Genomic DNA, 16,234 nt, shown 5'->3' with positions numbered 1-16,234 from the left:
GACTATTTCATCTTCAATTGTAATGTAAGTATTGTCACAAAATCCTTTTTCTCTCACTCAGCTCTTTGGGAAGCATTATTGGAAGGATCTTTTGGAAGGATTATTTTCCTTCCTCAAAATGAAGAATACATGTCTCACATAGGACTTAACCTTCTTTTTGGGCTTTATGATGATCTTAAGATTCTTCTTGTTGACAGGAATTATTTGTGGATGATCTAATAACTGTACTTCTGTGTTGTATGGATAGTTATGTCCATAAGGCATTTTGGTACATATCAAAATTAATAGGTTTTCCTCATACTATCCTTGGACTCTGGATATAGTCCATACCAATTTCTTTTTAATTTTATGTCTGGTGGCAACTTTTATTCTTGCAGTTAATAACATTGTTATTTAAATGCATGGAGAATAGATAGCCTACATAGAACTAATCTATTTTTCCGTATGCTTGGTACCCTGTTTGCTAAACATAAGCAGTCTGAACAGTGCAAAATGTCTCTCTCTGCTGTACCCTGGGTTAGCTACAACATAAATATAAAGGAAGAGAGTTTAGCTTTCTAAGACTAGTGAATATGCTACTTTTCAATAAGCAGGAAATTCTAGAGTTCCAAAAAGAAAAAGAAAAAAATCACTTTGACTGGCCTGCAACCACTAACTTTTAACTTTGATTTTCACAGAAGAAGAATACTAACGGCATTGCTCAACCACCTACAGTAGGATTATGTAGTATTATTTATTCCCTCAATAATTTGTCAGAATAATCAACATAGCTATTGATTATACAGAGCAAGGCAAATTATAAAGTTTCATGTAATAAGTGCTAAGCATACCTACTTAGTACATCATTTATATACCAATGTAGAACCAGGTCCGAGATGTTATAAAATGGACTGTATAGTTTTCGTTCACTGGACTGCACATTCAAGCCCTTGCAGCCAAAATTTTTTCTTTGCCATATCCTTACTTATATGGCAATCAGTCCTCCTTCCACAAGTGCAAATGTGGGTGCTGTAGCACCATCACCTCAGAAGATGCTGCAGAGCTGTGCTGCAAATGCTTGCTCACAGACGAGGAAGACCAACCTGTGATGCCACCTTTAAAAAATGAGCCTGGCACGGCTTTCTAACACTGGTTTCCACTGTGATGTCTTACTGGTTTGCCTGTTCAAACACCTTGTGGTTGCTTAAAGAGCGTTTTCTCTCCTACCTTGTCTTGTCCTCCTTCAGTTTTTGGCGCAAGTGTGTTTGCTAGTTGAGGGCTCCCCTCCACTTGCTGTAAGGGAGGAAGGGGCAGAAATAGAGGGGAAACATAAAGGACCTGCAGAGATGTTCCTCTCACCACTTCTTACTCTCTGTGGCATTGGCATTGCTGGCTTTTATAAGAGCCCTTCAAGTGTTTTTACATTAATGGGCATTTCCCCATGCCTTGTGAGGGCAGAGAAATGTTTGCAAAGAACTATATTCAGTAAATTTAAAACAGTCAATATGTAATAACACTGAACCACGCATCTTCTAAAAATAATGGGTGAGAGTGCTGGTTTTAGATCTGTTTGTTAAATACAGCAATGTGAAAGGAAGTGCATTTTCTCACCCAGATCATGGGGCTTTTTGGGGAAAAGAAACAGGCATGGCTTCGTAGCTCTCCCATGTGGCTGTCACACACGGAGTGGGACAGCACCTAGAGAAGAGAGGTTTGTATAAACCTGGTGCATTGTGAGGTGCATCATCAGCCAAGCAATTGGCTCAGCTATTGGGCCCCTGAGCCTCCTTCGCACTTGCAGGCTTTAAATTTATGGAGTTCTACTGACAAGTAGGAACAAGTTGCCTTCAAACACTATCGAGCCTCATTTCTGTGCCCTGGTGCTGTGGACAACAGTTAAAGTTAACTGAAACAAACCAGAAACACAGCAGCAGCTTAAGGAAATGCGCTGAGTTTATGCTGAATTCAATTATGCTCTTCTTTCCCCACTGTGAATTCTGTAACTTTTCTGACTTGTGGTGCTCTATCATTTTATGCATTCAGTTTTGGATGGTTAAATCAAGGTATTCTTTTGTTTAATCAAGAAAAAAACAAGAAATATTTTGCCTCATTTTGAGCCAAAATCTTTTTGCTAGAAAAATAATAATTACTTGTTCCATTCTCTATAGTTCTAAAGGTTACCTCAGCATAAACTCCTAGCTCAGTCCTTCCTTGGATTAAACTACTACACCTTTTTTTACTTTGTTGTGCAGTTTTATGCTGTAGAAACTCTGGTAAATTCAGTGAAATTACCTTGATGTACCTTTGGAGAGAGAGAGGGGTGGTATAAGCACTCTAACGTGCAATCTCACTGTACAAATTCAATGTAAGCATTGCCTGTCTTTGGTCAAGACACTTTCTTTGGTGAAGATACTCAAATTCTGAACTTGTTGCTGTAGATCTCTTGCCAAAATCAGGAAGACCAAAAGAGTTGTTGGGTTTTTTTTAATGAAGACAAGTGTGTACACTCACTGGTTGCACAGACTGAACACAGTCATTTTAGAGACTGATTGAATTAAACAGGAGTTCAAAACACATGTGGAGCAAAACATAGTGGGGCTTTTAATTTCTTTTTTCTTCAGAAGTTTTTAAGGATGGAAAATGCCATTTGGACAGTGACACAAATGTACCGTGAAAGGAGTATTAAATACATTGACTGCAACAATAAATGGTTACTCTTTTTCCCTTCACGCTTTCTCAAGTTGATGCATATTTAAATGAAATTCTGCTTTGAAGTTGGTAATTCAGAAGCCTGCTGTTAAAATGATTTGAATCTTTCCTAGCATCTATCCTCTCACACACAAGGAGGATACCTGATTTAACTGTTTGAAATTTAAAGTATCCCATATCTGGGCATACCTGAACCACTTAATGAATTTTGACACTGCAGATGTCTTCTCTCTGGCTTAGCAATCAGATTCAAAATTTTGTTCTTGAAATAAGAGTTGTGTGTAAAAGCCTTACTTTTTTTCATATCATCTCATCACTCTTAAAATACGTAGTCATTGAACAATTCAAATATAGACTGTGTACTTTTTTAATAGCTTTGAGAATTATTTTGTATGATGATTTTTTTAAATGAATGTGTACTCTAATAACAAAGCTTAAGATTTTACAGGAGTCACATTTTTAAGCAGTGTTTGTATACATTTTAACACTTTTTATATTTTCTATTATGATTTTGTATATTTTTATGTATACACAGTGTACAGATTTTTTCCTGTAAATAAAACATTTGTTTTCATTTGTTTAGGAGTGCTGGTCTTTTCATATTGCCATAAATGAATCTCACTGAGCTGCAGGGGGAACAAAAGAGGGGAAGGTGCCTGTCAGTTCTGCCCACAATTTCATTGAAATCTCAAATGGAAATGGACAGCTGATCTGACAAGGAGGTATCACAGTAAACTACAGAAAAGAGGCAAATATTATAATGCCAGTTTTATTCTAAAGCGAAGATGTGTACCCGAGCAGGTGCGCTAGGATTCCCTGGGAGAATATATTCACCACACTGCTCAGTGAATTTCTGAGCAGTAAATTTCTTGTCATTGCCAAGCCCTCTATGGAGTTCATGCTCTGATGAGTTGGTGGTGTACTTTAAATCCTGGTAGATTTCATCTAAATGGCTGTGCCACCCCTTTAAGGAATCCAGTGTCATGTTTAACGGAAAAGAACAGACTTTTTAATAAATTATTAATTAAAATGAAAAACAACTTACCAAAGGGAAAATGTAACTTGTCATTCAGTCTGTGATGACGTACTGTGTAACTCAATCACTACAAGCCTGCTTGCATCCATTAAAAGTTGGATTGCCATTGTGTCCACTCCTGGCAGTAATCATGCAGCTTATCCTGTGTATTGCACCACCTCCTGAACAGGCAGTGTTGAGGGGCTAGTTACTGTCATGATACACAAGTAACACCTCTCAGAAAACTCACATCAGTGAGATACAATAGAGGATAAACTGAATGCTGGGATCTACAAATTAAACAACTAATTGATACGTTCGAAATCGGGCAACTTCGCTTTTTCTATTTAAAAAACGAACAAGAAAATTGTATTGTGTCTATTAAATGTCCAGTCAGCTTCACTCTCAGTGACATCAGAGAGGATGTTCTTATCTCACTGCATTCAAACTGTACCTCAGTAAGAGGTGGAAATCCATGAACTATATTGTGTGGGGCACAGAGGACATCTTGCTGTACACACTATTCTTCAGCAGGGACAGCTATCGGAGGTGTGACATTACCTTTCTGATAGTATCTCAGAGAGCCTTGGAGGCAACTCATTTTCAGGTTTATTCCCAAAATTGCACTGCCTTTGTTTCAACAACATGCCTTTTTTGGAGGTACCTTTTATCATTTTTAGCCAGCTGTGTTTCACTTGAGTAGTTCTTAGGGGCATAATTCTCTTGAGAGGTCAAACTTCATACAGGCATTTTGGTCTGTTTATCTGCATTATTAGCTTGCCTGTTGTGATCTGGCTGAAAGACTCATATCTCAGGATGATTAATTCAACTTGCTATCTTGACTGCAGCATGAACTTGTTGAAGCAATTCTCCTCCTCTCCTCCACTCTGGTGAGACCCCACCTAGAGTACTGCATCCAGATCTGGGACCTCCAGCATGAGAAGGATGTGGACCTGTTGAAGCAAATCCAGAGGAGGCCCACAAAGAGGTCAGAGCGCTTGGGCACTCTTCTATGAGGAAAGGCTGAGAGAGTTAGAATCTTCAGCCTGGAGAAGAGAAGGCTCTGGGGAGACCTTATTGTGGCCTTTCAGTATTTAAAGTGGACTTACAGGAAAGATGGGACAGGCTTTTTGGTAGGGCCTGTAGCAATAGGACAAGGAGTAATGGTTTTATTCTAAAATAGTGTACATTTTGACTAGATATAAGGAATAAATTTTTTATGATGAGCATGGTGGAACACTGGAACAGGTTGCCCAGAGAGGTGGTAGGTGCCTCATCCCTGGAAATATTCAAGGTCAGATGGATGGGACCTTGAACAATTTGGCCGAGTTGAAGAAGGTCCTGATCATTGCAGGAGGATAGGACTAGATGAGCTTTAAAAGTGACCTTCCAAGCCAACTATTCTGTGATACTATGACAAGAACAGCTAGACAAGAAAGGGAAGAGCCAGCCTTTTACTATAATCACATCCACCACCTTCCGCAGGTAACTGCACTGGCAGCAGCAATTAAACAGTATCTTACTGTGGGACTGCATCAATTACTGTGAACAGAGCACTAACACTTGTGGTTTGTTTGGACTTCTGTTCTAGCTTTCCTGGTATCTTATTCTTACCAGTGTGACAAATTTGATTGCTTCATCAGAACAGCATAGTTTTACCTGCTGCACCCCAAAACTTGCCAATGTCTACTCCATATACATATCCTTCCTTGTTTTTTTAGATTCTACTTTTTTACACCAGTAAGTTACTCCAGAGAATGCACTTCAAAGAAATGGCAATACTGTTGTGGAAGTTAAGTATAGTCTGACTGTGGAACTTCATGCCTTGATAACCAAGGCAAGTAAGAATTGTGTGCCCTGTTATTTCTTTTTCCTAAAAATAAGCTAAGTAAATGCTTATTTAGTTTGATGAAAATATTAACTGATTATATTAAACTGACTGGGAAGTAACTCTAATGCAGTAATATAGTGGGGGTTTTTTACACTGGAGACAGAATAGCCACCAGAAAACTCGCAGCACAAGTAGGTTGTGACAAATCACAGGGGAAATCATTGCTGGTGTGATTGCTGGATCCTTAAAAATTATAAAAGTAAAGAATGAGATCAAGTGGAAGAAAGGGGGAGAGACAAGGAATTATGAAAAACACCAAGAAAATAGAAAGAAACAGCTAGGTGTACTGTAACAGATGAGCAGGACTGTTCCTTTTTCCTAATATTCACTTCCTTGGGTTTGGCATTTTTTCTTACATTTTTTTCTGCACATCTGGAGAGAAACCCAAGTCATCTGTTGGTGCTCATACTGCTATTGTCAGGTTTAGTGTGCTGGGATGTGATCTTAAAATGACTTCTGCTGGAGTTCAGCTTCTTTGCAAACAAATGAATCCCACAAATTTAACTGAGAAAAGACTGACCGGGTTACAATGCTACACTCCAAACAACCTCCTCCATGTGCTTATAGTCATCTGTATGATAACTGAAATAGGAAAACAAATTTTCTCTGGTGACCTGTTTCTGCATATAGACAAATACAAATCAAATACTGCCTTGATTCCAAGATGCTGACAGGTAGGGGATAACTACTGCAACATCAACTCCTTATATGCTTGTGAGAAGATTCCAGAAACCCTGAGGGGTTACAGAGGGCAGGCAATTGGCATCACAGGTGCTTTGATTTTATGGAAGCAGCCAGAGGGGAAAATTACTGCCAGTGCTGACTCCAGGCTGTGTCAGCTGCTGTTAATTACCTTGCTCCCAGACAGTTGTCTGACTGCAACTGAGCTGCCTGATTAAAATATTTTGCTGCTCCACCTTCTAAAAGGTAGGTTTCTTCCACCCCCAGTCCTGGAGCACTGGTGGATATGTTGTACTGGCTGTATCCTGCACTACTGCTACCATGTGCAGCAGGTATGTCTCCTGTGCAGGTAAGGCCCTCGGGATGGGGGGTGGGAGTGTTGCTAATGGAAGAGGTTTGGGTGATTCTGGATTGTTTTGATTTGTATAAATCTAGAAGGCTTTGTGTTATCTTTTAAACATCACTTAGTGATAGTAGTTCTAGGAAACCATATGAATGTGCCTCAAGAAGTTTGGGTTCATGACTTGGGAGTTGTCTGCTGTTTTGTAAACTAGGCGGCATTCTTGATCCAAAGTATCTACACTTTGGACAAATACAAGGACAGCATGAAAAGTTTTGGGCAAGTTAAGGCAAGAAATATGCAATATATGTCTTGGGCAAGCTTAAAGTGCCAGAGCTCTGCCCCTAGGCCCAGCGCTACTGCCCATGAGGCACATGAGCCAGGAGGTTTAGATAAATGCTGTATCCTGAGTATGGAGAAGACGGATGACCAGAAAGGAAAAGTGGGGAAGGTTCTGTTCTGGACCTGTTTCTGAGACTGCTTTTTCAGTAAAGGGGATAGGAGTCTTAGCTGATGCTTCCAACTGGACCAAGCAACATTACTTTTCTCCCTTAGCAATATTCCTCTTTGGAAGTATTGGGTTATTTTTCAGTTGTTTCCAGTGCTTGTTTTCATTTATACAGATGAAATTATAAGCTATCTGATGGATCTAATTTAGACTTCACAAATGCACAGGGCAGAATGTAGCTGTCAGGACATTAGGCATTTTTAATGAGCAGTTGTAGCATCCCAAGAAGTAGAGATGAGAAGAAAACATGTAAGCTGTTACCAAAATAATATTAACAGAGTTGTTCCATGGTAGAAAAGCAAGGAAAGCAGAAACAACAGAGCATATACCATGTCTGAGAAATATTGCCTTATATTCGTGGTTGCAGCATGCTATTCAGATAATTGTTTTAAAATACTCCTTTTAGATTAAGTCCCTGTGGATCGTGTGATCTCACACAAAGCTAACAAAGTGAGAAATCAAAGCTGAGGGGATCATATAGTGGGGATAGTTATTTTGTCAGAGGAAACGGGGAGGAACTTTCCTTTGCCCATGCTTCAATGGAATCAGTATGGTTTTTGAACTTCAAAGGGATTGATTATGCACAGGAAAGCAGATATTAACAATGCTACTGTGTCTTCAGTACACATTGGTTTACACATGGTTGTTGTCAATGGGTTTATCACTGCAGGAAAAACAGACCAGTTGTCATATTTATCTCACACATGCTCCTCCTTGGCCTTACACAGAGCTAATAAACCACATACAGTATACAATAGGAGTAGCATGTGAAGTTAATTCCTCCTACCTAACAGAAACTTCAGAAGAGTTTCCTAAAGCAACATTTGGAATAAGAACAGGCAAAGAACTTCAGTGAATAGCAACAAAATGAATCCTGCTTCTGTTTCTTATTCTTATTTCATAAGTTAGAATTGTTTAGGGTTTTGCAGTGTGATTGATGGACCCTGACTAACAGAGGCAGCAGCAAATTTACTGGTCCCTACAGTAACATTCTACTTCATGAGGAGAAATGAAGGGTCTATTACCACAGTAATACGGGATGAGTGATTCCAGATCTTTTTAAAATAACTCCTGTTTTGCTGGAAGTTCAAAGCATAACAATGAGAAGTATTTTAACACTTGAAAAATTTATGTATTTAGTTGCAGTCAATATGCTGTTCTGCTGACCCGGTTTTTTCTTGTATTTTTGGTTCTTCCACCATGGAGTCTAGATCAGCCCAAATGGATTAAAATAAAGACTCCAGCTGACTGTGATCGGTTTATGCTGGTATATTCCTGCCCCAATCTTGCTATGAATATAGTACTATTAAATATTTGTAGAAATGTGATCTTATTGTGTGTGTGTGGGGGGGAGGTTGGTTCGTTGGTTTGGGTTTTTTCTTGTGGTAGGTTATGAACTGCCTATATTTGGCTATGTATGTAACACGTGTTTAGGGAAAAGAGATCTTCCAGATGTTCCTTACAGAGTTCCATTAAGGCTGAGACCCAGAACACTGCACAAGGAAATCCAAAGTGTTATTTCCATGAGGTGATTTTTGTAGTAAAATACCACTAACTATCTTCCCTAGTGAATTTCTCAGGATCTTTTTGCTTGAGGGTTGGTCACACTTGCATTCTGCTAACAGTCTCACACACACACACACACACACACACACACACACACACACACAGAGGAACTTCAGCAGCTCTTGGGCTTTTTACCTACTGATTCTTCCTTGGCACTAATTAATTCCACCTCTGGCTAAAACATAGGTTCTTACAAGCCTCCTCCTCCCCCAGATTTCCTTACCACCTGCCCTGTTGCTTCTGTTGTCCAAAATTATATTTCCATCAATTGCTATGAATGAGATACAGGAAGTTCTCTGAAATGGGAATGCTGGAAGAACCTTTTAAGCCAGAGAAGATTTCTACTGCTGGATGAGGGCACTTGTTACAGAACTCACACTTTTTCAAGGAATGAGAGCTGCAGTGTGGTAAGTGGTGGGTGTAAAGGATAAGAAATAAATCTTGCCTGGGTTTTACTTTTATCTTGGTTTGCAGGCAATTAGATATTGATTTTACCCAAGGCAGAATTAGAAATTACCAAGAGGGGTTTGATTTGTGACTGTGTTTTAGTAGCAATCATTTGGTTTTATGCGTAAGAAATGCAGTAACAGAACCCATTGGGTTGAGAAATCAGAATTTCTGTTATGACAGAATTTTTAATTCTTCTATAATTTCTTTCTTATATTGAACAAAACCAAAAGAAATTATCAAAAAATTCCAGACAAAACTCCAGACTGTCAAAATATCCAATTACAGGTAAATGTCTTTATGGAATTATAGTTCAGTTTCTGTTGGAGAGGATGAAAGTTTGGTAAGAAAGTTTCACAGATATGTAGGCTTGGCAGAAAGATCTCTGAATGTAGAAACTGAGGATGAGATAGAAATGAAAGCAAGTTTTGATATAGAATAAAAGATGTTTTGTTTAACCAGTGATCACTGAATAACTGAGAAGGCGAAGGTGGGAGATGAGTTGAGTTGGAAGGAGATTTTTATGATTAGGACAAAGGTATGTGACTACAAACAAAGACATGTTTTTCCCCAAGTAAATAAGTCTCAAGAAGAGCATAAGTAAATAGAAAACGTTTTTACCAAAAAGAGAGATATCACAGGCAAATAAGACATATCGATGTGGCAGGTAGAAGAAAGGTCTGAGAATTTTCCATTGTAAGCTTAAATTATAACTTACTTACTCTTGTGATTGGATAATAATGACTATAATATGGTGATGGTAGTAGCTATGATAGGCTATAGGCAAATGTAAAGGTATTGTGTATGGTGCTTATTGGTTGTTATGTATTAAGATACTCAGCAAAGAAAGTATATAATGCTTTGTAACTTGAACAGAAGGTGGCTTCAGGTATGCCTACAAGCTGGAGCTGGCAGCTCTGGATACCCATTCCCTGAAATGCTGTAACTTCGCCTGTGCAATAAACAGCTTTCAAGAGAGCCGCCTGAAGTCCAGACATCCTTCGTAGACACTTCTCCTGTAAGCTTCATTCTGACTGTTCCCCTATAAATTAGATCACTGGGCTGGGCTACGATTCACTGCATTTCCTCCCCCTTGCTGAGCCACTGCTGTCCCTGCACATGGGGGATGCAGTCTGGTAAGAGAGCCTGATCTGCTGGGTGAAGGACAGTGTTTTTCATTGAAGATACTTTTAACAGGAACCAAGGTGTAGAAACCTAAGCAAGGAGATCTGGGCTGAAATGTCCTTTTATTTTCCCTGCTGAAACTAAAATTGGCAATATTAACAGCTTCTCTAATATTGAAGAAGCCACATACTACACTGAGAAAAGTCTTTACTGGGAAATTGACTAACAAGTGAAAAAAGTGTTTGGTTTTTGAAGTTGGTGCTCGCTGGGAGAGAAGCGAAGAGTAGTGAAGGTGAAAAGTGATATGAATGTCTGGTTAACCTTTGCATCCTACTTGTAGTATATTCCTATTGGCCTAAAGCCAGCAAACACAGAAGTCCTGTAAAGCCCTGGGTGAGCTGTAAGGTCTTGGGCAAGTATTTTCCCTAAAGGGTTAGAACATTACATCTGAAGCAGGGTCATCCATAAAGTACTCAGTATACAATAGTTGTACCTATTGTAGTGGACCCCTGCATATATCTATACACCCATTTCTGAAAACCTGGTTCTAATTTAGATAAAGGGATTTAAGGAGTCACTGTAGAGCTGATGTTCTTGTTTTCATTTCAGATTCTGAAAATAATAATAATAAAGAGTTAAACACTGCAAACAAGACAGAAATAAGAAATAACTCCTACTACACTGAGGTGTTGGTTCCCTACTAACATCCAGTGAATGCCTAAAAAGTTTCCCAAATGAAATACCCAGTTCCAAGCATGAGTACCAAAATTAGAATTTGAATAATTGTTTTGAACATGAAATTATGAAAAGAATTAAACTAGTTCACACTAGCAATGTGGGAATAGAAAGTTATCTACTTAGGGTGCCCCAGTATAAGGAAAAGACAACTACCAAAGAAGAAGGGCTTTTTGAGGAATAAAGGTTTATAAACTGGCTACAAATAAATTGAGAGCAGTTATTATACTAAACATCAGAGGAACAAAGCTCTGTAACAGCTTCTACTTCAAAAGATAATGAACCTCAAATTTATTTTCATTTGGACACAGTCAGATTTCTGAATTGCATTAAATGATACAGTTTAAAAGGAAAAGGGGATTAGTCTTTACAGGCCCAGTACAGTTTTATATTGTATTTTCCATACTATGGCAATGATTATTTATTTGAGTACAGCAGATTTTTTTCCCTGAAGGAAGAAGGACATCAGGATAAAATCGTAAAATAAAGTTTTACAGATTTGAATTAGAATTTTCAAGCAAGTCCATGAGGGTTTGAGCACTAACCATTAATCCTTAAATCTCTCCTGTGGTAAGACTAGGATGATGACAATCATATGCTTTACAAGAATACCAAGGATTAACCCAATTAAAAATATTTATTTAGTGGAGGTTGCATAAATGCTGAAAAATTTTCTCTGTCTAGGAAAACTCATTTTGGTTTTTTTCCATCCATCTAATCTGAAATGATTGTTGCTTCAATTTGTATTAAGATATATGACTGCAAAGATATGCCTGGTACACACAGTAAAACTGAGAAAAATCTCAAGTGACACAATATGGAGAAAAATGTCCTGCTCTGAATAAAATTTTGGTATTATGCCACTGCCACATGACAAAAGATTACTCAGTTATTGAACAGAAGAAGAAAATTAGAGGCTCTGTCACTGCCAGGGTTACACTTGCTTTTTCAATTCTTTTTCATCTGTTGAATTTGATTGTCCTCATAAAGAAACTAAATTCTTAGTTTATCTAGTATGTTGTATTGCATTGCATTACAGAATGTTTCATTCTGTTTTCTTCAGCTGACCTATGCTTGCATTCAGCTTTGAAATGGTAAGTTGTACCAAATACTTAACTGGAGTCCTACTTATAAAACTTGGACGTATTACAGAAAAACAGAAACATTAGAATTGAAATGGGGAATTCTGAGGCTAAATTAATGCTTGACCTTAACCAAACCAAGGCATAGGCTGAAATTGAGTCTGATCCCTGACCAGCCATTGCAGCTGAGACTATTGCAACAGAAGATACTGTGACATCCATTCAGTGTGGCTTGGCAATGCCATTTTGAAGAGTAGCTCAAGTTTAGACTACCTGTGGATCACCCATACCTTTGTAGGACTTTAACTGTCCACACCAAACTTGGAAATCCATTCAGAAAAAAAAAAAAAAGCAAACAAACTGCTGAGTGCTTTTACCCAAGTTCTAGATCACACTGAAGTAATGGAAAGTGAGAAACAGCACAATTGCTAACATTTCTTCCTTTGTTCCCCCTGTATTTCTCTTAGGACTGGCTGAGCTCTTGATGATCCAGACTCTCCCTTGAGGACAGATGTACCTGTGAAGCCAGCAAAGAAACACCACTTTGGTTGAGCTTCCCATGATGTCTACTTGAAAGAGCAAACAGGCTACCAAGGGACCTTGCTTACAAAAATCCTAACACCTTTTTTTTAGCTGTGAACATACCACATTTCTTGCTCTACAGTAAGCTGTGAATACTGGAAACTTCCACCTGTCTATCAATCTACCCTGCAGGTTTAAAGTTACAGGTGGAAGTGTATGAAAAACAGCTGATTGTAAAGGAAGTTCTGAAATTGCCAGCACAACTGTAGGCTGATCATGATAGGCAAAGGCAAACTATTTGACTGAACCTGTTTTCCCTGTACTGGAGAAAAAGTTGAGATCTGTAACCCTACAATTTCTTTGCATCCTTAAACAGTTTGTTGTTTTATTGCCTGTTGGGTAGTGACAATGATTCTAGAGGTCAAATTTTCCCCTATGGCTATTTCCTTGCTAGCTGTCAAACAGGCAGCAATGTAAATTTCCTGTCACTCAATCATTGCAGGTAATGCTGATTTATTTTCCTATCTCCACGAGGATAAGAGTGACTGTGACCCCTTCTGTTGACCAGCATTGCCTACAAGGTTGTCAGGAAACAGCTGAGGCAATGCTCCCTCTTCTCTAAGCTAATCACAATGAAGATGCACTAGAGTAGACATGACCTCCTAAACTGAGATACAGCTATACTTTTGTTTTGAAATTTGGCTGGTCCAAATATAACAAAATGCCTACTCGCATCATGCCTAGGAGCTTATTCTAAATTACAGTGATCACTTAAACCTCTGAATAAATAAGTTAGTCCATCCAGGTTTAGAGAATAAGTGGAAGAAAAAAGAAATATATGACAAGATTACTTCCTGTATCATAGAACGTTATCAGGGGTTGGGTTGGAAGGCACCTTTAAAGACCATCTAGTTCCAACCACCCTGCCATGGGCATAGATCTTTCACAGGATTGTGTTTCTCAAAGCCCTGTCCAACTTGGCCTTGAACAATTCAGGGTATCCACAGGATATCCACACTTCTGTGGACAACCTGTTCCAGTGTCTTATCATCCTCATTCTAAAAAAATATATATTTTTTTTTTGTATCCAGTATAAATCTACCATTTTTCAGTTTAAAAGCATTGCCCCTTTTCCTGTCACTACAGACCCTGGTGAACAGTCTTCATCTGTCTTCCTTATAAACCCCCTCCAAATATTGAAAGACCACAACATGATTTCCTCTGAGCCTTCTTTACTCCAGGCTGAGCAACACAAACTCCCTCAAGCCTTTCTCCAGGGGAGACGATTTCCAGCCCTCTGACCATTATCATGACCCTCTTCTGGACATGCTCCAACAGGTTCATGTCTTTCCTGTGCTGGGACCCCAGAGCTGGGTGCAGTACCCCAGGTGGAGTCTCAGCAGAGCAGTGCAGAGGGGCCCTGCTGGCCAAGCTGCTTTGGATGCAGCCCAGGATACAGTTGGCTTTCTGGGCGGCAGGCTCACATTGACAGGTCATGTCCAGCTTTGCACTCACCAGTACTGCCAAGTCCTTCTCAGCGGAGCTGCTCTCAGTCCATTTATTCCCCATTCTGTGTGGATACTGGTGGTTGTCCTGACCCAGGTGCAGGATGTTGCACTTGATCCCATTGAACTTCATAGCATTTGCTCAGGCTCACTCCTCAAGCCTGTAAATGTCCCTCTGGATGGCATCCCTTCCCTCAAGCACATAAAGGGCACCACTAGGTTTGGTGTCATCTGAGGGTGCATGCAATCCCCCTATATCTTTGATGAGGATGCCAAACAATATTGGACCCTCCTTCTCTCCTTTTGCACTATTAGTCACTGCAAATTTGACTCCTCAGCTTCACTCTCTTTGAAGTCTCCTCTCTTCTCCTTTCAGAAATGCCTGTTTGCTTGTGCAGAGTGGATATAGACTAAGAAAGGATCCCCTTGTCTTTGCTACAAACCCTGCTCACTGCATTTCCCCCTTGGTTTCTGACTCATTTCCTTTGCCTTATGTGGAGGTCTCTTCCCACTTCTGTGAAGCCTCATGTTTCTCTGGTGCTATGAAAAGAGCAATATAAGAAGAGACAATAACATATTAGATGCTGTTTAATACAAGATTTAAAGAGATATTGCTGCTCTTCACTTTCTGTGTCTTCCACGAAGATCTTTTAACTGAATGTCATTTCCCTTAGCGCATTCCCTAGCCATAAGCTGAAAATCATTAGATAGTTTAAAACACATGTGCTTATCCTGTGTTTCTCTTAATTCCTCTGTATTAGTTTTCAACTTTATTCAGTATTTTGCTTGCATGAGAGGTGGTCTGGCTGCCTGCTTCCTAGTTTTTCCCTGGGTCTAGAAGAAGAAAGTTCTAAACCCTTCTGTGATGTTGAAGCCAGTCCAGGACAGGCAGAACATGTCAACAGAGACAGGATGTATCAAAGGATGTAGCCTGGGGCAGCATGAAGGCTGGCTAGGGCTCCTTGGGACCCTAGTTAGATGCCCAAGTTATTTACCTGATCTTTTTGTCATGACCTGCGAGAGAATATCCTAAAGTAATTTTAAACTTACTGTGTGAAATGCAATTATACCTTATGACAGCAGCAAAGGTGCCCTTGAAACCTTTCTTCTCTTTGCCCCTCTACTTTAAAAAGTCATAACACTACATGTTGGCAGAGAAATAAAGTCAAAACATTTCTGAGCTGTACTACACTGGAGTATTCTGCAGTAAGAGATCATTCTGACTTGACCTATTTTCAACTGAAGAGCTTGGGTGTGTCATTCTATTTGGACTATTAATTACTCAAAGACAGCTTAGCTACCAGTGAAGAGAGGAAAAAATCCAGATAATGAGTATTGAAATCTATCTATGTGAATTTTAATGAAAAATTGCAACAAGATATATCTTATGGTAAGCCCACAAACCTCTCAAAGGTTTGAACGAAGCAAACATGGTCTCTTTGCAGGACTTAATAGATGTGTCCCAATTTATGTATAAAATGTGGTTTGGCACAACTGTCCCTGAATTGCACAGTGTCTTTCTGGATCCGTAGTTTTGTGTTCTCATGCAGTTAAAATATATTAGCTTTCCAAATGTGAAAATGAGCAGCTTAAAAAACACAGGGTTAACTTATCCACGTATTCTTCCAGCTTTAAAAACGAGCCATTACCTTTTGTTGGAGATACTGAAAACTGTACAATACCCCATGAAAAATGACTGAAAATATAGCTGTTAGAACAGCCAGTGGAGAAATGTTGGGGTTTTTTTTGGTTTTTTTTTTTATCACAATCATGTGTATCTCCCTTTCCCAAAGCTCATATGCATTTCTTCCTGTTCAGGGCAAAAGGTAAGATCAAGGACTGAAAAGTGTTACTAGAAAACTGCGTATACAGAGAACAAATACATTATTATTAAGGACAGAAAGACTCTTTATTATTCATCTGGGAAGTTCCACAGAGGCCTCAGAAGAGGGGGCTGGCCCGAGCAACAAGCCACTCATTAGGTAAGAGGAGGGTGGAGGTGGCACAGCTTCCTGGGGACCATCACAGCCATAGCAGAGGTGCCTGGGAGGTGTCTGATGGGCGATGTTGGGCCCAGGTCCCATTGAGGAACACTCTTTAAGTACATCACTATCATTATTATTCAAATC

The 16,234-nt window shown here is 39.3% G+C and overlaps 1 protein-coding gene across 3 annotated transcripts in view; it reads right to left on the bottom strand.

Moving 5' to 3' along the window:
• LOC104686088 (opsin-3-like) overlaps window positions 1-16,234 on the bottom strand; it is an 87,222-nt gene that overhangs the window by 7,175 nt on the left and 63,813 nt on the right. Inside the window, exon 5 of one of the 3 annotated variants that reach the window (XM_019282910.3) lies at window positions 13,693-14,645. The exons of the other annotated variants lie outside the window; for them this stretch is intronic. Within the exon in view, the coding sequence (XP_019138455.2) occupies window positions 14,541-14,645 (105 nt within the window). The 3' untranslated portion in view covers window positions 13,693-14,540. Of the gene's footprint in view, window positions 1-13,692; window positions 14,646-16,234 lie in introns of those variants that run through there. 3 annotated transcript variants of the gene reach the window in all.

This window comes from Corvus cornix, chromosome 1 (assembly GCF_000738735.6).
Source record: "Corvus cornix cornix isolate S_Up_H32 chromosome 1, ASM73873v5, whole genome shotgun sequence".
Taxonomy (NCBI): domain Eukaryota; kingdom Metazoa; phylum Chordata; class Aves; order Passeriformes; family Corvidae; genus Corvus; species Corvus cornix.
The sequence above is the reverse complement of the archived record's forward strand: the minus strand, read 5'-3'. Positions and strand labels throughout refer to the sequence as shown.